The sequence below is a fragment of the Microchirus variegatus genome, assembly GCF_963457635.1.
Source record: "Microchirus variegatus genome assembly, chromosome: 12".
Taxonomy (NCBI): Eukaryota; Metazoa; Chordata; class Actinopteri; order Pleuronectiformes; family Soleidae; genus Microchirus; species Microchirus variegatus.
Window position 1 is genome coordinate 14437072 of NC_139813.1, and position 22640 is coordinate 14459711.

The following is a 22640-nucleotide window of genomic DNA, read 5'->3' on the forward strand; positions in this document are numbered from 1 at the left end:
TCTCTCATGTAGTAAAGACTGAACTGTTGAAATGACCATTTCGAGTGTTTTATTTCCCCTCCACAAATACACAGACAAAGACATCTCTTTAATACAAATAGCTTAAAAACCATAACTGTCCACTAAAAAATTTTTTAAAACAACACATCTTAGCATCAACATTTTGTTAAAAGGCTTCTCTTCATGTAATTGTAAAAAAAAAAAAGACTTTATTAAACTTTATTTTTTACACAACATTCGAATTCATTTATAATACATCAATCACATCTGCCAACGCAAGTCAACCTGCGTCCTCGCGTCTTCTGGCCACAAGGTGGAGATTGACTGGCTTATCTGGTACCAGAACTGTGCGGCTGATGGATTTTAACTCTCCCATCGTTGGGTCTGGTTTGATCTCAAAAAGGCGGATGAGCTGGAGGGGAAAACAAGAGACAAGGAGTTACTTAACCTTCACTTATACTGGGTTCCATCTGCATTTACTCTGACACAGTGGCATCTACAGTGAAAACTTACAATTCTGATGGAATCTCAAGTTTTTTTATTTTGGTATCGTGGTATCAAAATCTTGGCATATCTTCTAGGTATAATTCGGTAATCTTGTTATCCTCTATTTATACACTATATACTTTTTTGGGACCCCAAAAAAGGGTCCGGGAAGTGACTGACTGAATGAGGCCGCACCAATTTGGTTGCTTCATAGAAAAACTACGGTGGCCCTGAGGTGCAAAACGCAAAACAAAAAACACAAACACAAATCACAGAACACAAGCGCAAAACAAAAAATACAAACGCAAATCATAAAACACAAACGCAAAAACACAAATACGAAACACAAATCACACAACACACAAACGCAAATCACAAACGCAAAAACACAAAAACATTAACTCAAAACGGAAAATCGACCAGGTTTGTCGCTCATTGGACGGACGCACGTTCCATGTTTTTAACAGGAAGGAAAGGCACCAGACGCCTATCCACCGTGCTATCATGGATGTCTGCTATCCACCAAAAGGGCTTATGTTATACATCCATAGGTGTATGCTATTTTGCGTAACGTGTTGTAGTACTTCCGGTTCAGGGTCACTGTTGAATATGGGGCTGTTTTCGGTCAAGGAGCTACTGAAGATGACAGTGACCGATGTCCGTCACATATGCAGGCTGACATCTAAAACTCCTGCCACCAAAATGGATAAGAGTTTTAAGCTATATGCTTCCTCATACATATGGGACAATACATATTGGATTTGAGTTTGTGTTTTGCACCTCAGGGCCACCGTAATAAACACAGAAACTCTGGCTTCATTTTCAGCTGCTTTCCTTCAAACCCCATGCTCACAACTGAAGCAGTGACTCGCTGTTGTTTTGCAGCACGAAGCAACAACCACTTACAACCACTTACATGAAACACGATCATATACATCTCGAGCTCAGCGATCCGCCGGCCGACACAGCCTCTCACGCCAAAGCCAAACGGGATGGAGCCGAAGGGGTTCGGCAACTTGCGGCCGTCGCGCAGCCATCGCTCCGGCCTGAATGTGAACGGTTCTGGGAAAGTGTCTTCATCGTGACTGATCGCGTAGTGACAGAGAATGAAAGGAGTCTGGGGGGAAAAAACAGTCAGATAGCATAGCATTAAATTATTAGCACTCTGGAAGTTGAGCTTATAGGACAAGATAGTACAATCCCTCAAATAATTAGTACTTGGTGTAGAGGTCAGGGTAACGGGGTAAACGCTTCACAGAGGTCTTCAGGTGGGCACCCTCCTTCATTGCTGTTTCGTTGAAAGGCCCACGACACCTCCAAAGGGCTCCAGATGTGCCCCCCTCTGCTTTTACCCCTCAATGGTCATTTTGCAGCCCAGTTGGGGTCCTTGCTCTTGATCCATAGCCAGCTGCTGCTTCGTTCGGCAGCAGCATCTGTCAGTGATTTGACGGCTTCTCTGAAGGCCTGTCCTCACACTCCCATTCCCTTAAGAACCTTTGTTGTGGACGTGGCAACAAATCCTCTACACCCAGATTAGAGAATGGGAGACGGATTTGAAAGTGTTGGCTAGGTCCAGGAAGTCTTCCCAGGCGCCCCTTCAGGTCTGTTTGCAGGAGGTCGATGCCCCTTCTTCCCTCCACTGAGACTCTCCTCCATTGCTTCCTCAGCTCCCTTCTCTCTTTGACAAGGTGCTGGATCTCTTGCTGCCCTCTGGACTTGGGAGGGGTTGTTGGTGTCCTGTCCTTCTTTCCTGTCCTTTATGTTCCAAACCTTTCTGCTCCGTAGTAGATCAGGTCGCCCATTTTCTCCAGTTTCCTCTCCACTGTTCCTCCGATTCCGTCAAGGATCTTGATCAGGTCTGCATCAGTTGTTGCCCACTCTTTCTTGCTGCTGGACTTCGGGCACTTTACCTGAGGTCTGTGGCCTTGAATGTTCTTCTCCAATGCAGGTTGCAAGTGACTTGGTTCCAAGTTCTCTGATGTTGTGCTTGAATTGCTTTCAGCCACTGGGTTGCTGATGCTCGGTGGACTGTTGGTTAAGTCCTGCCGCTGACCTTCACTCACCTGAAACTTAAACTACTATTTTCCACTTAAATATTCACAGAACAAGTAAAAATCAGCTAACAAGGGTTGAAACATGACCCGCCTTCTTTGAAAATTCATATCCACCGATAGCAACGTCCTTTTCTGACATGATCCTTGCATTCATAGGAACGACGGGATACATCCTGCAAAAGGAGAGGAAGGAAGTTATGAAGGTATTTAGTGGGAAAATCTGTTTAGATTGCTATATTCTTTAAATTAAAATATCAACATTTGTATCTCAGAAGTCAGGTCAACAATCAAGTGTATTACTGCATCATTATCTAACATGATCTTTCCTCTCTGACCAGTTCTACCTCAGAGCTTCCTTGATAACGGCCCTTAAATACGGCATGTGGGTGATCTCTGCAGTGGAGGGGATTCGATCTGCCGACACCAATGTGGACACTTCTTTATAAAGTCTGTCTTGGCTTTCGAGGTCCTGGGACAGTAGGTACAGAGCCCAAGCGAGGGTGTTGGATGTCTTGACAAAACAAAGAAAATCCAATAAGTAAAGGAAGGCAGGAAACCTCACACTGGATTTTTTAAAGTCAGTAGTAGTTTGAATGTAAGGCTTGAATCGTGAAGTATGCTGTATATGTATTTTTTTTTTTTTTTGCCACATTTACCGTGTCCACTCCCGCTAACAGCAGCTCGGCGATGCTGCCGTACACATCCCTCATGCTCATCTGAGAGTTTGAGAGGAGGTATGTGAGGTATTCGCCCTCCACATCCTGGCTGCTGTCCACACGCCGCTGAATGTCCTCCATCTTCTTATTAATCAGCTCTTTAGCTATGGAATAAGTGCAGACATTCATTCAATTGTCACTTGAGACACTAGTAAACTAGTAATCTGGCAATGATGGTGATGGAACAGCTTCTCACCAAATTTGAAGATGCCGTCCCAGCCAGCGATGTAGCGTTTCCAGTAGGGCAGCACACTGCGGCTCCACTTGGGTGTCATCACCACGGCCATGCTGTTTGCGAACATCTGCTCTATGGCATTGATGAAATCCTGCGTGCCTTCAGGAATCTCTTCCTCCAGACACCCGAGCCTCGTCTCAAACAGAATGGAAGCGATACCTGAGTGGTTGCAAAATGGATACTCTTTAAGTCTTGGTTGAATACCAGAAAATGGTAAAACTTCACTTGACTTGATTCATCTTTGCCATTAATTTTAGCCACTGCAGAAGCCTTAAAGCTTTAGTATGCAACTTCTGTTGCCAAAACACTGCAAGTGTCGCTACCCGCAGAATCACCCCACGCCTCAGGCGAGCCTGCACAGCTTTCTGAAAGGAACGACTCTCAGTCCATATTGTTCTTTCTCAACATTTGATTTAGTATTTCACTACTTCACACTTGTTTCAGAGGGATAACACCTTAACATTAACCTTATTATGACGTTTTTATGGCTGTAGAATTGCCAAAAACGGTTCAATGAGTGAGTGCTTCTGCCCCTTTTTTCCAAGACAACCAAACATTTATCTGCTTTCTGGTATCAATCCACCTTCTACCGCTTTATCCTCCACATGAGGGTCACGCGGGTTGCTGGGCCAATCTCAGCAGACATAGGATGAAAGGCAGGGTCAGCTCTCCAGTCCATAGTTTTTGAATTTTCTAGATATCACAAACGGTCTAGGAGTTACGGTAACACGAAGTACGCATGCGTCTCACTTTACTAGCGTAGCTGTTATGCGTCCGCCTTCCCTCCGTCAGTGGGGATGTAAAATGCGTCACACTGTGTCTCCACAGACACGAAAACAACACAGAGAGAGTCATGTAGAGCTGATAGACTTAATCATCATTGTGTGAACTCATTTCACAATACTTATAACAAATATTCATTTTTAAAAGTTACATACTACAGCTTTAATAATATGGTCACTATTTTGCAATAGTGAGGTAATATTCTCGTAAATACCATCTATTTTCCAATGTTATTTCTAGCTTGGAAATAACGTGTTATAGTGCAGTAATATGATATTATATTGCAGTAATACCATATTATTTCCTAACGTAATAGCCAGGTAATAGCTTGATAATGCAAATATCTATTGGCTCCCTTTACATGAAAATTACATGTTAAAAAGCTGAAAATGTGACACATTTTCCTTTGTTTTTTATCAAGTTATTAGTTGGTGATTACCATATAAACACTTCCTAATGACAAAATGTATTGTATTGTAATGTAAAATGTAGTTCAAACAAGCTCAGTGTGCTCAGTACAACCCGAGTGCCCGGTCAACTTACCCTCGAGCGAGAAATGATGGAGCTCGTTGGCCATGTCGCTTACCAGGTCTCCCGTGGGGCTGCACTGGCGCAGAAAGTAGATCCTCTTGATGAAGTCGGCGACCACTTCACTGATCGTTCCTCCGTACTGTGCAGAGTCTTTGGGGTGCAGCATACGCTTGTTCAGGGTGGACCTCAGGCTGTGCCACTGCTCGCCCTCCCTGGTCACAAGAATAACATCTCAGAAATCGTATCAAGTCAAGAAGGTCGTTGTGTTGCACATAAACGAAATAGCATTTGTTGCGTTTAATGAATAATACCACAGCACAAACTGGGGTTTATCAGACATTTAAACTGATAAAGGAAGCTTAGTGTTTGATGATCCCTTAGTCACTACTGTTGCATAGGTTTGATTATTTGGTGAGCCGAACAAGGATGGGGTTTCTGGAGTCGGAGATGAGTTAAGTTTGAAAGCTTTATTGGAAACAGCTCAGATCTGAGGAGAACTGAGACGATGCCGAACGTGAACAAGTATATTAACAGCTGGGCATCTTCTGTCAGTCTGCCTGTGAGTCCCAGAGTTAGGATACTTAAATGTGCTTTTCTTTTTCTGACCTTCGGGAGGACTGTGCAGTTCAGTTATCAGTCATCTGCCCCAGTTCGGTCAGGCTCTTGAGGCTTGTGCTTAGGAATGTGAGCTGATAATTTGAGAGAAGGCCGAATAATACGTTTTTCTCTTACAACTACTAAGGGATCCTTTAGCTGAAATATGATGACCTTTATTGTTTTAAAATCTACTTCTTTAGCATTAAAGTATGAGCTAATACATTTCTTGAGTATTTAATTCCTGCTGACCTATCAGTTAGGCCTATGTTCCCTTTTTGTGTTAATTTGAATACGATACTTACATTTAAAGTTGGTATTTGTTTGAGAAAAAGACTGGTGGGCTTTTTGCCATCATTCTCCCGGTGCAAACACTTAACCAGTCACCGTCATTCAATCTTTACAATGGATCTATTGTATAAACACGCAGGAGAGAAGCATTCTGGTTAGTTTCCAGTCTTACACTGTGAAAGGCCCGTATCCAACTCCCCTCATGTCCCGATAATCTTTCCACAGAGACATGTCTCCTCGACAGGGGAACTTGTCATCGTGCCTCAGGACCTCCTCCAGTAGCTGTGGTGTGTTCACAGACACCGACTTTAACCCGTCTCTGTAAATGGGCCCATATCGCTGCTTCTCATAGATCTGATGCAAACAAAAGTGAAATGACTCAGTCTTATACTCCTTAAAATAAATGTTTCTTTTACTTTTGTCATATAAAGACATTGCACATTGTAAAGCCAGTGATTGGAGCATGTGATTGTGTAATTGTGAAAGCGTGACTGAATTCCATTCTGAACAGAAAGTCCTGTAAACAATCCTCTCTCTGAGGGAAACTGGGCTCAGCTGTGATTATCTTTAGGTTACTATGGGAACAAATGTAATACAAGTGGCCTGAGAACAGACAAACTGTGTCAGGGATTTTCTAAAAGTGCAGTCCACAAGAATGCATTTCTGTGTCACCCAGAGACCCCGTGTACCCCAGCTTGGTCCATACCTGTAACTCGTGCATACGTTTGTAGAAGCCCTGACACACCATCCTGTAGATCATCTCCAAAGAGCCGACATGCGGCAGGTCCTTCACCGTCCGAGGCTTGTCCTGGACAACTGTGGTGCTTCCCGAACACCTAGACTTGACCCTGGCCACGGCAGCGGGGCCGGACAACAACCAGCCCCCATTTCTTTTCACCAGACATCGGGTCAGTCCTAAAGCCATGGTGGTGTGGGGAAAAAGAAGTATGCAAAGATCCCTAATGCGTCCACAGAGTAGCTCAGCAGGGAGGAGTCATGTTTCACCCAATGTTTAACCCTTCCCAGCTCTCGAGGTTCTACCAGGAGCAACAAAGACATCATGCATATGGAGTCCAGAATTTTAGGAAAAAGCCACAAATGTTTATGTTGGGACACTATAGCGCATAGAAAAACTGTATAATAATGTAATGTATAATGTATATATTGTGCTATACCGTACACTACATTTAACTTTATAAGACATGCTGCTGAGCCTGGGCGCTTCCTGCACTTTGTTAGAATTTTAAATCAAAGATGTCTATTGTCTGAGATAAAAAAAAAAAAAACCTATAATATCGGTTATCGGCATCAGCCCTATCTCTACACTACATTCTTCAAATAATAATAGTGCCGTACTGAACAATGTTGATGAAACAAGCCTGAACAAGATTAAACTACTTTCTTTAAGCAGCAATTCAGTGAAATAAAATCTGGACTCTGAACAGTCTCATATACTTGTGAGGACATATTGCTGGGAACAGCCTCAATATAACATCTGTTTTCATTTCCTTTCTCTTTATTGCACAACTCGAGTCTGTATTTGAGGCTGTGTTTTCTTTCCGCTCTCACTGAGCACATCCTCCACTGCTGGAATTGCTGAAATTCTTTCAGTTGTATTGCAAGAAAGAGATTGATTGATTCTGTCTGAATCTAAAGATTTGTGGTGTCTAAGACTTTTACACAGCAGAAGTCATTCATAACTTGAATTGGAAATGTAAAAACAACTCATGGGTCTTCATATTTCTCTTTATTTAACTGTCATTTTCCAGTCCCGTCATCCTCTTATGTGGGCGACATTGTCTATAGACCCCGCGGAGTCAGTTTTGTGCAGCAGAAAATGTCCTTGCACCTGAGCAGCGCTGATCTCAGAGTGGGCGGCCAACGCGCTCTCCGCGAACCGCTCTCCTTCGGGCGCAGGCTCCTTTGGGTAGAACCTGCGGAACATCTGCGCGAGCTGCCAGTGCGTGCAGTGGCCGATGTACTGCTTCATATCCACGCGGCCGGGCCGGATCAGTGCCGCGTCTAACCTGTGTGCACAAGTAGATAGTGTTTTGTTTTATGTTGTGGAAATTCTCTGCTGCTGGTGAAGAATGAAATAGAGACTTCTGCCGGCCGACAAAGGTTTTATTTTCTTTGCAAAGAAAAGATCAATCTGCACACGAGTGATCCTAGCATAGTGAGCCCTCCACATTTATACATTTATACCTGAGCAACCCCTTTTGCATTCAAGGAATTGAATTTGCCATTATAATATACCAAATATCTTTCCATCAGATATACTTCATAAGAAGATAAGAAAAAGATTACCACAATACATCAGTGTGATGTCAGCATTGGTAATCTGTCTATCCAGCAGATGCATTACGATTCATGTGAAATACAACACTTACTCTTCTTTTAACTGTTCTGATAATGTTCATACCAATGCTTCGATTATGGTCTTACCTTTCAATAAAGTTGGTGGTCATGAAAACTATTCTGGCCTCCGATGAAGCCACTCCATCCAGAGAGTTGAGCAGACCGCTGAAGGTCAGTCGTCCCATTCCCTGGTAGGCCATAGGGTCTGTGAGGCATAGACAGAAGGATTCTTCTGATTTAAAGCTACACTGTGTTATTTTTAGTGATTTGTTGTTGTTATGAGGTTATTATGATGCCAATGTTTGGTTATGTCACATTATTTGCATGCCGTGTCCTTCGTCTGAAAACAGGCTCTGCCAAGCAATACTATCAGACCTAACTGAGGGAGAGTTTGTATTTATAAGTTCTGAACAACCGTTTTTTTTTTAGCTGGATTCTTCATTCTGAAGCATATCGTGGGCATTTGTTTGTGTTTTTTCGGTCATTTGCAGTGCAGTGTTTGCAGCATCCTCGCTTCACTAGTGCAATCTTGCTGTTGTCACCATCTGTCTTGACATAAAACAAATCACTTCCTGTACATGTATGTGGCACAGGATGTTGCTGGGTGACAAATAGATACATTAATAACAACAAGTCCTCAGCAAATCTAAAACCACTTGGCCTTCTCTTCTACTTACTCTCTGTGGGAAGCAGGTCTCGACTGACGAAGGCTGCGTCCACATCCTCCAGCAGTATGATGCTTTGCTGCGGTGCCACGCTCAGCAGGTGGTTCAGGCGGTCATCGGAGAGACTCCGGTCACTCAGACTCATCAGACAGATGCTGTAGCCCAGCTCGCCTGCCAGAGCCGTGCTGAAGTACAGTCATTCAAAAACAGGACAGATGTTATTGATTTGTGTATATATTTGTACCCACAGATTTGTTATGCAGTTTTAAGACAGAGGCTTCCTTTAACAAAATCTTACAGACTGTACAGACATGACAATCATAATTAGGGAACACACTAACACTAAAACTAGATAAAAACTGTTGAGATAAAAGTGCTCCAGGCTCAACTAAATAAGACTCAAAATACATGATAAATAAAGAAAAGAACCACTGACCAGTACAATAATAAAAATCTATCAAATGAATATGGTAACAATAACAATTTCAACAAATGACATGAAAAAATGTTTCAGAAACAAGATTTAACTTGACTGAGCCCATCCTTCAATTACGCAAAAACTGTACAGTCGATAAGAAAAACCTTAGCCACACTCACATAAAACTACTTTTGCCACATCCTGGCGGTCCATAGAGCAGATATCCTCTTCTGTAGGGAATGCCTGCAGACAAACGGCACATAATCCTTCAAAACAGGCAATTTTATCACAACAGTTGTGGTTTTGTACATTTAAGCTGACCAGCTACAAACCCAACAAGAATAAACAATGACAAAATATTTATTATTTCGAGATTAACTAAAAATGTTTGAGTCCTTGTGTGTACTTTACCTCTGTCTGTGTACCACTTGGGGGTTCCGATGAAGTCCTTCACATCGTCCACAATCCTGTCAGCCACGCCAGCCTCCAGCACCACAGAGCTGAGGGGTCTGCGTCGCCGTGGAAACCCAAAGGGCCTCCACTCGGCTCCCATGGCTGTGTACATGACTGTCCGCCCTTCCTCCTGCTTCAGGGCCAGTTCTCTTGCTGTAAGACATGATGCAGTAAGTGACCACGATGCACAACAAAGAGTTAAACACAACTTTAGGAAACTATATTTCTGTCCTGTACCTTCTTGTAAGATATTAAAGAAGATCTGTCTGTCTCTGCCTAAAGCAGTGAACGTGACAGACTCCCACGGGGTTCCAGTGTGCAGATCCACCATCTGCTTCTCTCTGGTCCTCTCGACCCTGATCCACTTCCTCCCATACCTGCAGAGCACAATGGATAAAAGTATTAGGTACAATATCATGCAAAACAGGAAAACAGATTCTAGAGAGAATGGATGCAGCACTACGTGTACAGTATCGTGTGTATTCTTCTGACCATATGATGTGGTTTCCAGGGCTCGGGTGGAAGTCAAACTGCGTGTGCACCCGTCCACTCTCATGAGCCAGGTAAGAAGTCTCCACGCTCAGGTGCTGAGTGTGCCTGGCGTGCTTGGTGATCCAGCTCAGCAGCCAGTGGTAGCTCTTGTCCCTGCTGGGAACCTCCAGAGTGATCATGTAGTTTCTGCGGAAGAAGATCATCCCCACCTGTGCACTTTTCCTGGCCACTGCCAATGCTGTCCCCACCCCAACTAGCCCAAAACCAGCCCCAAAGTATGGGTTGTCCTTGAGGCTGTCCAGGAAGTCTGACAGGGGCATGATGCTGATGTCTGCTGATCAGTCTCTACTATATTAAACCGTTCTGTAGGAGCACTGGTTTGCAGACATTCATTTGGAGATGAAGGAGACAGTCCAGACAGGTTAGGTTTTTGCAGGACCACTGTCACAGCAGTGGCCCTGCAATGAAGCAGGTCTACAGTCTACAAACAGCTGCTGTTTACGTTATAATTCACGTCAAATTACTCATATCCGCTCTCGCTTGACTCCGTCTTCTTCATCTCCTGCCGTAAACCCGTGACATTGGCGGTTTCCAGTGTAAACAGAGTCCAGTTCAGCCGACTACAATCCCCATGTGAGCAAAGCTGTACGTCCGCGATTTCGCTCCGTGCGGCGACCTCTAACTACACTTCCTGTGCTCGAGATATATCGTTCCGACGGTTCGCCTGCGCAGAAATATTCGTTCCTCCCCCGTGTAATTTTTACGCTAGCAAAGTAGAAAAAAACAACTGCATAAATTTAGCAAAAAATAATAACCATTGCGTATTCGAAAGACAATAGGAGAGTAATACTCATAGTTGGAGTATTCATATTTAAACTGACTATTACAGTTTTATTTTGCTCCACTACACGTGAGAGGGAAATATTGTACCTTTTACATAATACATGTGACACCTTCTGGGAATGCTATAAAATAAGACATAAACTATATGTTCCTATAATAAAGTGACTCTTTAACCTTTTAACCTGCAATTCCATATAAGGAAATTTAATGTACAGAATGTACACACATACAAATACAATATTGATGTGTATAAATTGTGCAAATGTCATTGTTTTGTACTTTCTCAATTACTAATTACTAGTAAAACAGCCTCCTGTCAACCATTGGACACTTATGTGAATAACATTTAATAGAGATGTGACATTTATCTATGAACAAAATGATTTGAAAATCGTGTATTATGGGTTGAAAGCATAATTTACTCATCACATTTGAGGACCTTTTTTTTTTTTTACAAAACCTTTTATTACAAGAAGACACTTGTATATAATAGCTTTCAAATGTATTTATTTAGATGTATTTACACAATTAAACACTGCTCTATAAATAACATCTTTATGGCTGACATGTCAAATACCACACATATTTTAAACCAAATATCACAACCCTTACCCAGGTTAGAAAAAAAACAACATGATCACATTAACCAAAAATGTAATAATGAAGAACACAAGCTTTATGCAACATATTGAAAATAGGTTTAAAAATATTTGCATTCAACTTAACCACTATTTAATCATAATTTATTATACTGAGTTTTACAGAACAGCATTGATTTGACAAACACACTGAGGTAAAACAGAAACCTCTGACTCAAAAATACAGTTTCCCACACCTGGTCATGTGACATAGTTGTGCGTGCTTGTATGCACATTTGTGTCCAGTATCTCTGTCACTCCACTAAGGAGGAGCTTGTGTGTTACTCTCAGATTCTACAGTGGCAGTCTTCAAGTCCCCAGAATTCTTTGTGTCACCAGCTTTTGTCGTGTGATTCTCTCTCTCTTCATTCAAAGAGCCGAGGAGCTGGAGCACATCTGGGTGGTGAAAACGACCTGAAGACAAAGGAAAATGTCAAACGGAAATTATGCAAAATGTAAGTGAAAGCAAACCTGCGTTTAAATCTCAGAAACATAAGTCCTCATATTAAAAAAATGGATACACAAAAACCAAAACAGACTTAAAAGTCACCTTTGGTGGAGTCAAAGAATTCCTGAAGTCTTCCAGGTGTTTCCTCTAACTCTTCATACTCGTGAGCCTGCAGGATCATCTCCAGAAGGTCAAACTGCTTCACCAACCGAGCCTCTGCACTGCTCTGGGTTTCATATTCCTGCAGATGAGAGAAGAGTGTGTGTTATTCAAATATAATCATAAAGGGACATTGTAATCTGTTCTGCTGAGGCAACTGTTAGTTAGTTATTAGTTTAACCGTTTACCTCCCAGAGTCCAAAAATCTCCTGTCTGAGCACCTCTGGCAGCAGACCTGCTAAATGTCTCATCGCTTCCTAAAAGAGATTAGAATTCAAAAATACTATAAGTACGGGGTATCTGCAACATTATACTACCATAAATAGAATAAGAAACCACTGTAGGTCAAAAACTTTATTGTAGCTGTAGACAAAATGCTGTTGATGCCTTGCCTCTTCTCTCCTGTGTTTCTCCTCTTTACTGACATTGTCTGGAGGAGCGATATCGCCCACAATGCACTCTGCCATATCATGAACCAGTGCCAGCTTTATACACCTGCGGAGACACAGTAGTTTGATGTTAATAAACGCAGACAGGGCGACATCTCATCTCGTCAGTCTTCAACGAGTTCCATCAGTTACAGATGCATCGGCAAACCCGTGTTCAGTCGTGGAGAGTGAGATCCCACCTGTCCTTGTCCACCGTGGGGTCAGTGATGGTCAGGGACATCATGGCCATGCGGTACATGTGGTCTGATACACTCTCTGGTTTCTTCACATTCCTGTAAACCCAGCCTGTCCGCGGCACCCTCTGCAAGCAGGTGACATCACACACACACACAATTATAAAATAAATATAAACATTTATTTTTAAATCTCTCACTCACATTACTGACTCAGCAGAGTGACAGTGTTTGTGTTCTACATCCTGTATAACAAGTACTTAATCAGCTGATTATTCAATATTAAAACTACACTCAGCAGCCACTTTATTAGGTACACCAGTTAATCATAATCTAATCAATTGCATGGCAGTAATTCAATGTATTTAAACATGTTTTAAATTAAAATAAGTGCTTAGTAAAGTATTAATAAACACTACCCAGAACTATGTTGGGTCCTCCATCTGTATAAAGCATACAGAGGGCTATTATTTGTTATTATAAGATGATATTAGTTATTGTTGACTCCATAAATCGACCCTATTGTCGATTATTTAATCAATTACAGCAGCAAACGGTTTCCACGTCGTCCACAAGTCACGCTGACCCAGATCCAGAAAATTGCATTTAAATCAATCTGTTGTTCATATTTTTTTGTACAGGGACGTAAACACATGCAAGAAGCTTGAGTGTGGACAGAAGTCTTACTTTGAGTTGACCTATAAGTTTCATAAACTTCAGTAAATCGCTCATGCCGGTCGCTGCCTCCATCGTGGCAGCCATTGCTGTGTACGCCGCAACTGACTGTTAAAACTCGCGGCCGCTAGATGGCAGCATAAGCAAAGGGACGAGTCTCAGGGAGGCGAGTTAACCCCGTCCTAAAATTGGAGTGTAGTAGTGTTAGAGTTAGATGATTTGCTTTTATGTATATATAATCATTGAGATAATTATTACTACCCTGTACTATTCGGGAAAATTATACTATTTGAAAATAAATGTGTACACAGGTACTTCAGAAGTACACCTGTGGGTGGGAGTACTGCAGCAAAAGACGACATTAATGACAAGGAAACACACGAAGAAGAAGCACTTACGCACAGGAACAGGAACTGCAGCAAAAGACGACATTAATGACAAGGAAACACACGAAGAAGAAGCACTTACGCACAGGAACAGGAAGTGGAAAAAGCGGGACATTGAAAAACGTAAACAAACTTTTTACTGGTGCGTGCTGGGAACATTTGCTCAAAATGCTGAAAAAGGCCCCAAAACTGAAATATATCATTAAAACGAAAGCGAAGAGTAATATAAACGTGAAACCAACATCGGAAGCGATGGTAAGAAATCATTTTGTATTGGTTCCACTCGTGTGTAACTTCAAGTTAAGCTAGCCGAAGTAAAAACAGGATTTCTCCGCGTTTCCTCAGATTGAGCTACTGACGTTGATGTTTCTGAGCAACCTGGCAGAGGAGGCCAAGACCAACGCGTTTGAGGAGAAATCTTCTACAATCAGAGCTCACAACGTCAAAGCAGTCGCCAAGGTGAGTTTATTTTGAGCTCATATACTGTGTGTAAACATTTTCTGGCTCTTGTGCTAATATTCCTCCAAAATGGTGTCTCTAAAATACTTTATGCTTTTTAACCAAAAGTGTTTGACGGTAGACATGCTGTGGTTTGAAACTCATTTAATAATTTAATGATTAATTTAATGTACTATTATGGAGGAAAAATATAAAAGTATATTCCCCATATGAAGCATTACAGCAGCTAAAAGCAAGTTACTAGTTGTTAAAGTTGATTTTGAATTAATTTAAGTTTAATTAATGTTCACTTCAGGTAATGTAATATTCAGTTGTTGTCAGGTGGTTTTCTCACTGTTTGTTTATCAAATACGTTGTATTCAGGATTGTTCTTACTTTAAATGAGCTGCTGTTCTTCAAGATATTGTTACTTATACTGGCTTTCATAATCTCTGTGTTAATCACTGCATTGACCATAACATTTTATCATAATTTGATTGTGTTAAAGGTGTGCATATAAACTAAACTGGTAACAGCTGAGGTTTCAAATGAAATAAGTGTCATCACACTTTCACCAATACGTCTACTTTTTACATTTTATCTGCTTGTATTTTTTGAATCAAATTGTTTCTTTGGTTACATTAAGGTTTATTATTGCACTGAAACTTTATTGTTGTTTGCATTGCATACAAGCGTTTGCTTGTCTAAATTGACTGCATTTAATGCTATTGACAGTACGTGGAAGCTGAGCTTAATAATACATGCAAATTTTTTCTCTTTTATAGAAAATGCTGAAAAAGGCAAGAGGATGAAGAGTGGAATTCATCACTGTAGTTTTTATGAACGTCATTGTGAATGACATTTGCAATATTTGTTTTCTTCTTAATTTAAATTTTTCATGCTTTTTATCTTGTGCAAGCAAAGGTTTTGTCGTTAGTTTCTGTTCTTTATTAAATCTTTGTGAATGTTACGCTATAATGTGTCATATATTCTTAATCTCTCTAAAATATATTTTCTTTTATTGGTATACATCAAAATTAATAGATTGGAATAAACATATTTTGTTGCAATGATGGCAAATTATCAGGAATAGACAAAAATATATAGACCTCAGGACAATGAGTATATTAAGCTATGTTTGAACTCTGGGTACAGCAGGAAGGATCCTGGTTCGCCCCGTTCCAGGTCTTTCTGTGTCTAGTTTCCATGTCCAGAAACATGCTGAGGTTACTTGTCCGCTCTGAGTGAATGATGAGTGTTTGTTTGTCTCATTGTGTGCCCCGCCTTTTGCCCTACGTCAGCTGGGATTGGCACCAGCAGCCAGTGGAGTGCAGTGGAGGATAACGTATGAATGAATGAGTTCTTGAGTTGTAAATAGCTCAGGATTTATTGGCACGTTCAGATCTTTTCACCTCTTATCTGTCTATTATCCGTCATGCTCTGTCGCATGCTTTGCAGCCTCCTCTCCGAGTGTGGGCTCAGCCTCCTTCCAAATTCCTCACTTCTTCATGCGTTATAGATTATCCGATGGTTCAGATGATATCCTCTTCATTCCTTATCACTACAAGGTCCTTATTGTGAGCGGTGAAAAGGTCACAGTCGGATTATGAATTGCTCAGCCAAACAGTATGTGCCTCGATCGTTGCTACTAACTTGTCGATGCAATTTCAGCAGCTGGTCATCCGAAGAATGTCTCTGGATCATGTTATATCAGACTCGTATTTTATTGACCTGATCCAGTCGTAAATGGATTGCACATGGTCAGTGTGAAAGCAGTACATTATGTGCTTTCACACAAAAATGCAGAAGGTGCAGCTTCAATGTCTGATTACAAATGTGTACTCTTGTCTTTATTCAGCTGTTTCTTTCTAGTCATTTCTCTGGTAGTTTGCAGTAAAGTTGTGACTCTTGCAAATCTTCTCAACCCTAAAACTAAGCCCTTCTTTTGTTTTGTTAACATTTATTCAGCAATGGTCTGGTGACATCAATGTATACCTAAAGGTGAATTGAGGAAAAGGGTGCATATCATTGAAAGCACAGTCTGATCATGCAGGAAACGCATCCCAAAATCCATAGAACTCATCCTAAGTTGCTTCCAAACCTTTGACCTGTAGTTTATACATGTCCATACGCTTTGCATTGAAAACCTCTATTACTTGCTTGGATCATAACAACTTTTGCTTTTTCTAATTGTTTATCATTGTACAGTTTCCCCTCTTATGGCAGTGGAGACATTCCACAACCTGCAATGGTTGTTTTCGTCCAAGAAACTGATCTGGCACCCCGGCGAGTGTAGATTCGTCATGTTTATGTTCCTAGTCGGGTCGAGGGGATGTTGCTGGGTTTGTTGTAGCCCCGCCCTGGTGACCCCTGAACCCTGCGACACCTCTCAGCGGTCTCGACACAGTTATTCTCTGCTTGACTCTCCTGTTGTTATTACAGAGCCCTCTAATATTTGACGAGGCACCTTCATGCTGTATACGAATATTAAAAATAAACAGATTAAAAGCGGCATATGTAAGAATGTGGCCAAAATCGGTTACTACACTCAAATTCAAAATACTGCGGCGAGTCGTATCCACACGGACCTCCAAACTCGAGGGAACAGTTCAAAACAGAACTTGAAGAGTAGCCAATTCTGCATCCGTTTTGAAATTTCTCTCAGCTATCAGCTCTCCACTGTTCAAAAGCATGTCCTATATAGACCCTCGCTTTGCCTTTATCTTGACGATTTTGACACTCGTATCGAGGTCTTTTAGGTTTCTTTTTCTCCGCCATCATAGCTCAGACATAACTGGCAACCCATGGTTGCTCGGCAGCTGAGACTCTACTGACTGCAACGATTGGTAAAAGGCAGTGGGTGGCGCCACATACAAAAACATAATTTGTGGTCCGCAAAATATATTTTTTTAATGTAAATATTTTGGCTGTACTGTTGTTGTTGTTGGTGAGTTCAGTTTGTTATACGAACATTATTCCTGAGCCTCTGTGACATATTAGGAGGATTTTATGGCCAGTTGCTTTAGATTTATTACATAATGCACCTTTTAAATTTCTAGCTAGTTTTCAAACAATGCTGTTTGAAACGATTCAATAAACTTTTAAAGGGAGCAATTTAGGATATGTTACACAGCATATCTCACATATGGTTTGGTTTCAGTAATGACCATTCATATTTTCATATTATTTCGCATATGCGGTCATAGAGTAGTTATTAATTTCAGGGTAGATCATGTGATGCTCCATCACATACAAAATCAATTATCATTTTATTATTATTAGTATTAGTTTTATGATTATATAATAATCATAAAAATAACACAATTATAATATCTTAGAAATATTTTTATATTTTCCACAAGTCTTTCACATGAACTTCCTCTGACTATTGGCTCTGAACAGAACTGTCTAAACCACCACACATGCAGACAGATGGATGATGTTGTTGGCCCGGCTGCACACACACAGAGGCTCCTCTCCTCTGAGGTGTTTTTGTATCATCTCGTCCACGTTTGCTGCTGTTCGTGAAGGACTTGAAAAACACACACTCTTCACCCCTTCTCAAAATAAAGAGGTAGCCGCAGCCACAATGTTCCCCGCCTGTTCAGTTCACATGTGTCTGAGGAGCACCTGTTGACAATTTAAGGCTGCCAGCATATCGCCCTGTCCAGCTCCTCTCTCGCCTACAGTAAATCAAAGAAGTGTAAAGAATCCCACCGCATCGCTTCTGCTAATATCTCATTTGACATTATTCCCAGACAAGCCAAGATGTAAGAGAGCCTGGCAGAGACGTTATTGTGATAAGTAACGGTTCCTTTCTTAAAAAGGAGCCCATGGTTTCACAGGTTTCAAAAATAAGCCGCTGTTTCTGTTTATTTCAGAGAGATGACGTCATGCCAACTACTCATTATGGCCTGTTAACGAATGTCGTCATTTGCGACACAATAAGCACCGACAGGCTATTGACGGCCCAAAGGCTCCGATTCATGAACAGCAGTGGATACCGATTCCAAGGAAACTATGCATGGAGGGACAGTTCCAATCTGTTTTGGAGAAGTGCTGAAAAGAACCACAGAGTTCCCAAAACAGACGATAATATACAACGAGACAAATCTCCCACATGCAGGACTGAAACTTTCCTCACATTCCAGAGGCTTTGTGGGAATCACCAGTCATTTTTTTCCGACACCTCCAGCTTCTCCAGTGTTGTTTTCTTATCATATCATTTTGTTTTCTGCACATGCAGTGGCCATTTGTGGCTTAAGGCAAAAAGTCTGGGAATTGTAGGTTGGTTTTTTTGCAGTGTGTGGATTTGTGTCCTTTCCATAGTTCAAACATTGTGACTTCATCTGGGAGCTTTGTCATGATTTGTGTCAAAAAAAACATTAACATTAAATTATGCAGTTATTTTAAAATAGATGTGACTGATATAGAGTTGTGTGCATTTCCTATACACCTGAAGCACGTTAACGTCGCATATTATGAGTTTTTCTCTAGTAATTATACTATTGTTTTTTTGGTTCAAAATAGAATTACCATTAATTTAATTTTTTTTGTTGATTAGTTAAAAATGAATGGGGGGGGAAAAGAAGACCACCTACCACACAGCTACATGATTGACAGTAAAACACTCTCACTGTGGATTCTAGTTTCCTCTCCGTTTGTGTGGGTCGCTAATAAAACAGTGGCTTCCAGTTGTGCGTCAGAAAGGTCAAACGTGAAGCAACAAATGGACTTGATGTAGAAATGAACTGATATTTTAAGATTGTTCAGTAAGTTCTGTTTTTGTGCCCCCCCCCCCCCCCAAAAAAAATAGTATTTCCCAGTCCCATTCTGTTTGAGACATTTTAGATATGATCTTGTCTCAGGAGGAGGGTCGAGCAGAGGAAAAGGAGGTGTGTGTGTGTGTGTGTGTGTGTGTGTGTGTGTGTGTGTGTGTGTGTGTGTGTGTGTGTGTGTGTGTGTGTGTGTGTGTGTGTGTGTGTGTGTGTGTGTGTGTGATACAGACACAGCAGCTTAACCAAAGTTTACATTAGCTCTAGGTTGCGACTGTCATATCACGGTGTTCTCTCGTGTTTGCATTCTTTATGGCTTCTTTCTGTCGGCTTGAGTGACAGCACGGAATGTACATGGGGTTCTTCCTTGGAAAAATATTTGTGCACTCGACTGCCGTCTCGTCACACGTCTTCTGCATGGATCCAGCTCCATGAAGAAGATTTTTTTATTGTTTATTTTTTTTTTAAACGTACATAATGATATTTGGGATGACATGCAAGGTGTCTCTGTGGACTGGATCGATTTCAAAGTGAAGGAAAAATGTGGACATCTTTATCAATTTGGATCCTGCACTTCATCGTTCTAACTGTACGTGTGGATGGCACCAAGATTCTGCAACAGAGACGTAAGTATTTATGTATAATTTGTCATTTCCATGTTTGGAGACCAATGGTTTTATCCTCACACTCTTGGCTCTATTTAGGGACCTCGTACACAACAGTGAACGAGGAACCTATTGTAATTAATAACTGTTTTCTCATGAAAAAATTTGCTTGTAGAATTCTGTATTGTAAATGTAACACAAGAAGAATATCAAAATGACTCTCTGACCTCTCACAACAGGCACTAGCTCCTCAGTGACGAGGCCGTCGTCGTGTCCGACGGGCTGCGCGTTGTGCTCGGCCCTGAACGGATGTCTCTCCTGTAAACCTCGCCTCTTCTTCCACCTAGAGTTTGACGGCATGAGGCAGAGAGGCACCTGTCTGTCCACCTGTCCCCGAGGTCACTACGGAAGCCGATCACCACGCGTCAACACCTGTCACAGTAGGTGCCAGTGTAACATAGAGTATAGGAATCGGCTGATATTTACCATTTCAGATGTTATGAACATGTTGTTTTCAGTACTGCCAAAAATGTAAAATTGCTGTATCAGACTGTTTCATATAGCCAAGGTTACAATATTGGTTTTGGTATCAGAGTCAAAAAAGTGGTATCGATCCATCCCTAACATACTGTGTGTAGGAGTAGTTTCGGAAGTATTTTGAGGAAGCTTGAATGAGGCGTGAGGAGGTGGGAGGTTGACGGCCCAAAAGTAGAGTAGCTACAGTACATCACTGATCGAGGTTCACTCCATTCGCAGGGTGCAAAGAGGACTGCGCTTTCTGCTTCAGCAAGAATTTCTGCACTCGTTGCCGCCCGGGCCACTTTCTCTTTCAAGGCAAATGTGAAAATAGCTGTCCGAAAGGGCTGACGGCGAACTCTGTACTGCAGGAATGCACAGGTGAGCTACCGATCACTGTTGGCTGTTAGACTATTGGATGGAAACCGCAGCACACTCTGTAATATTTTGCCACCCGTTGTCTCAGAGTGCCCCGTTGGCTGTGAGGTGTGCGTGAGGAGGAACATGTGTGTGAGGTGTCGAGCACATCTGTATTCTCTCCACGGGAGGTGCCACCACACCTGCCCGAGCGGAACTGAGCCTGATGTGCAGCTGATGCAGTGCATCCCCCAAGGTAAGAGCTCACCCCCCCATCTCAAACTACCCATCCTGCTGTTCTATTTCAACATCCTCACATCTAAGTCTACCGTCTCCTCTACAGTGAACTGCGAGGTTGCAGAGTGGACCGAACGGGGTCCATGTGTCCGGAAAACGAGCACACAGCAGCAGGCGTACAAGAAGGGAGAGGAGACGCGCACCAGACGAGTTCTGCGAGCCCCAACTGTCTACGGTAATCGCTGCCCCCCCCACGTGACAGAGATCAGGAGGCGTGTGATCAAAAAGAGACACAGCCCTGTATGACATAACACATTTCTGAAATTACACAGCTATTGATCTTTAATTGCACTATACAAATCAATTTTAATTGACATTTTTAGCAATGTATGAAAGTGTAGGGAAAAGGAGGAGGGAGGGCATCAAAACAAATGAAAAACAGGGAGGTGGGGGGTGGAGATGTCAGGGTTGTCCTTCGTTATCCCTCAGAAAGATTGATCTTTTGAGTTTTTGCACCAGATGTTACATTGTTCTTCTTCATCCATCTCCAGGGGCCATTTATCTCTAAGCTTGTAAATTATTCTTTAATCTCCAAGTGCTCATAGATGGTGGGTTTTTGTTTAAATGCAGTGATGCGTATTGTTAAATAAAGATATTTATCACTTTTCTCAGTCGTTTCTAGTGAAAGTATATACAGCAGATTGGCTCAATTGGTAAAATGTTTTGACTTGATTCGTGGTGTTGTGAAAACATCCTCGTATTTATTTTCCCAGAGAATTATCTCCAGTGTTTTGAGCGTGTCCTTTCATAGATTTGTTTACATCTACAGTCCAAAATTATTCTTGCTAGTTCTTTCTCCCATTTTTTTTCTTTAGCGTTTAGTAAAAATATACTGTGAATATCCAAATATGTTTTCCAATTTGTTAATGTGCTTTCTGCACAGTTTTTTATTCCATTATGTTTTTGGATATCTTTTGAGGATAAAAAGGGTCGTGTTCCCACTGATATTGATGTAGACAGTTTCCATTTAGCTTGCTCATCCATTTCATTATTGTTTCTACTTGTGTGGCTTGAATATAAGTTAGTAAATATGATAAATTAAGCCCATGATTTTCTTTGTGTTGGGTAAGCAGATTCATTTTTTCTTCTTACCTGTGTCTTACTTGTGGTGGAATGGAGATATGGCAAAACTTTGTCTGTCTGGTATTGTTTTCCGATATTTATGTATCAAGTCTTTGTTTCTCCAGTAAAACTGATTATTTACTTCAAATCTCATTTAAATGTAGGTCTATCTTTTAGTTCTGGTGGTTCCGGTTTACCAATAATAATCCTTTAATGTTATTATTATCCCTTATATTTTCGGGGAGTGCTTCTATATGCACATTCCAAACACACATTGTACCATTTACCTTTACTGTGGATATTGGTAGTATGGTATTGGTGGTATTTTATACATTCCCTGGAGGCATCTGTTAAAATGTTCCCGATTTGAGTGTAAAGTTGTAAGCTTGAAGTAATAGCGTTGTTGCGGTTTTACCCATTTTAAGTTTGTTGATGTGTAACAATATCTCCTCTGATCTCCTCTATCTCCATCTTTAATCAACTCACTACTTTAGCATACGGAAGGCACGCCCTCTGCTGGCCAGTCACAGGCCTCATTCATCACATTCAAAACAAAACAAATATGTGCTGATGCACAGTGCTGCCCAATAAAATTAACTGGCATCTAACTGTTTTTTCTTTTTTTTAAATCCACACACAAATATTACCCTGTAAAGAATGTAATCTATAAATACATCCCTAATATAAAAGAAACATGTACAACAATTTGACAAACACATAAGAACATCTGTTTTTCATTGTGA

The 22640-nt window shown here is 41.4% G+C and overlaps 5 protein-coding genes across 5 annotated transcripts; 2 read left to right on the forward strand and 3 right to left on the reverse strand.

The window, feature by feature from the left end:
* Positions 1-88: 88 nt before the first annotated feature.
* On the reverse strand, positions 89-6615 carry LOC310935164 (sterol 26-hydroxylase, mitochondrial-like; the record flags this gene model as incomplete). Its single annotated transcript, XM_083899008.1, has 9 exons — positions 89-412; positions 1403-1603; positions 2632-2713; positions 2885-3051; positions 3197-3360; positions 3453-3650; positions 4818-5017; positions 5863-6044; positions 6397-6615. The coding sequence occupies 9 exons, from the start codon at positions 6613-6615 to the stop codon at positions 281-283; spliced, it is 1545 nt and encodes a 514-aa protein (XP_083755134.1). The 3' UTR covers positions 89-280.
* An 849-nt stretch (positions 6616-7464) lies between these two features.
* On the reverse strand, positions 7465-10643 carry bcs1l (BC1 (ubiquinol-cytochrome c reductase) synthesis-like; the record flags this gene model as incomplete). Its single annotated transcript, XM_083898282.1, has 7 exons — positions 10077-10643; positions 9822-9961; positions 9543-9737; positions 9311-9374; positions 8726-8898; positions 8136-8253; positions 7465-7717 (listed from the first exon to the last, which is right to left on the reverse strand). The coding sequence occupies exons 1-7, from the start codon at positions 10394-10396 to the stop codon at positions 7465-7467; spliced, it is 1263 nt and encodes a 420-aa protein (XP_083754408.1). The 5' UTR covers positions 10397-10643.
* Positions 10644-11759: 1116 nt separating this feature from the next.
* hddc2 (HD domain containing 2) lies at positions 11760-13548 on the reverse strand (the record flags this gene model as incomplete). Its single annotated transcript, XM_083898357.1, has 6 exons — positions 11760-11971; positions 12108-12246; positions 12353-12421; positions 12557-12659; positions 12793-12914; positions 13474-13548. The coding sequence occupies 6 exons, from the start codon at positions 13546-13548 to the stop codon at positions 11820-11822; spliced, it is 660 nt and encodes a 219-aa protein (XP_083754483.1). The 3' UTR covers positions 11760-11819.
* A 420-nt stretch (positions 13549-13968) lies between these two features.
* Positions 13969-15126, forward strand: cenpw (centromere protein W). Its single transcript, XM_083898377.1, has 3 exons — positions 13969-14102; positions 14193-14306; positions 15071-15126. The coding sequence occupies exons 1-3, from the start codon at positions 14016-14018 to the stop codon at positions 15095-15097; spliced, it is 228 nt and encodes a 75-aa protein (XP_083754503.1). The 5' UTR covers positions 13969-14015; the 3' UTR covers positions 15098-15126.
* Positions 15127-19601: 4475 nt separating this feature from the next.
* Positions 19602-21081, forward strand: LOC310934738 (R-spondin-3-like; the record flags this gene model as incomplete). The annotated part of the gene is made up of 5 exons (XM_083898533.1): positions 19602-19686; positions 19905-20105; positions 20422-20562; positions 20648-20794; positions 20882-21081. 5 exons carry the CDS (start codon positions 19602-19604, stop codon positions 21079-21081), a joined length of 774 nt encoding a protein of 257 aa, XP_083754659.1.
* Between the last annotated feature and the right edge of the window lie 1559 nt (positions 21082-22640).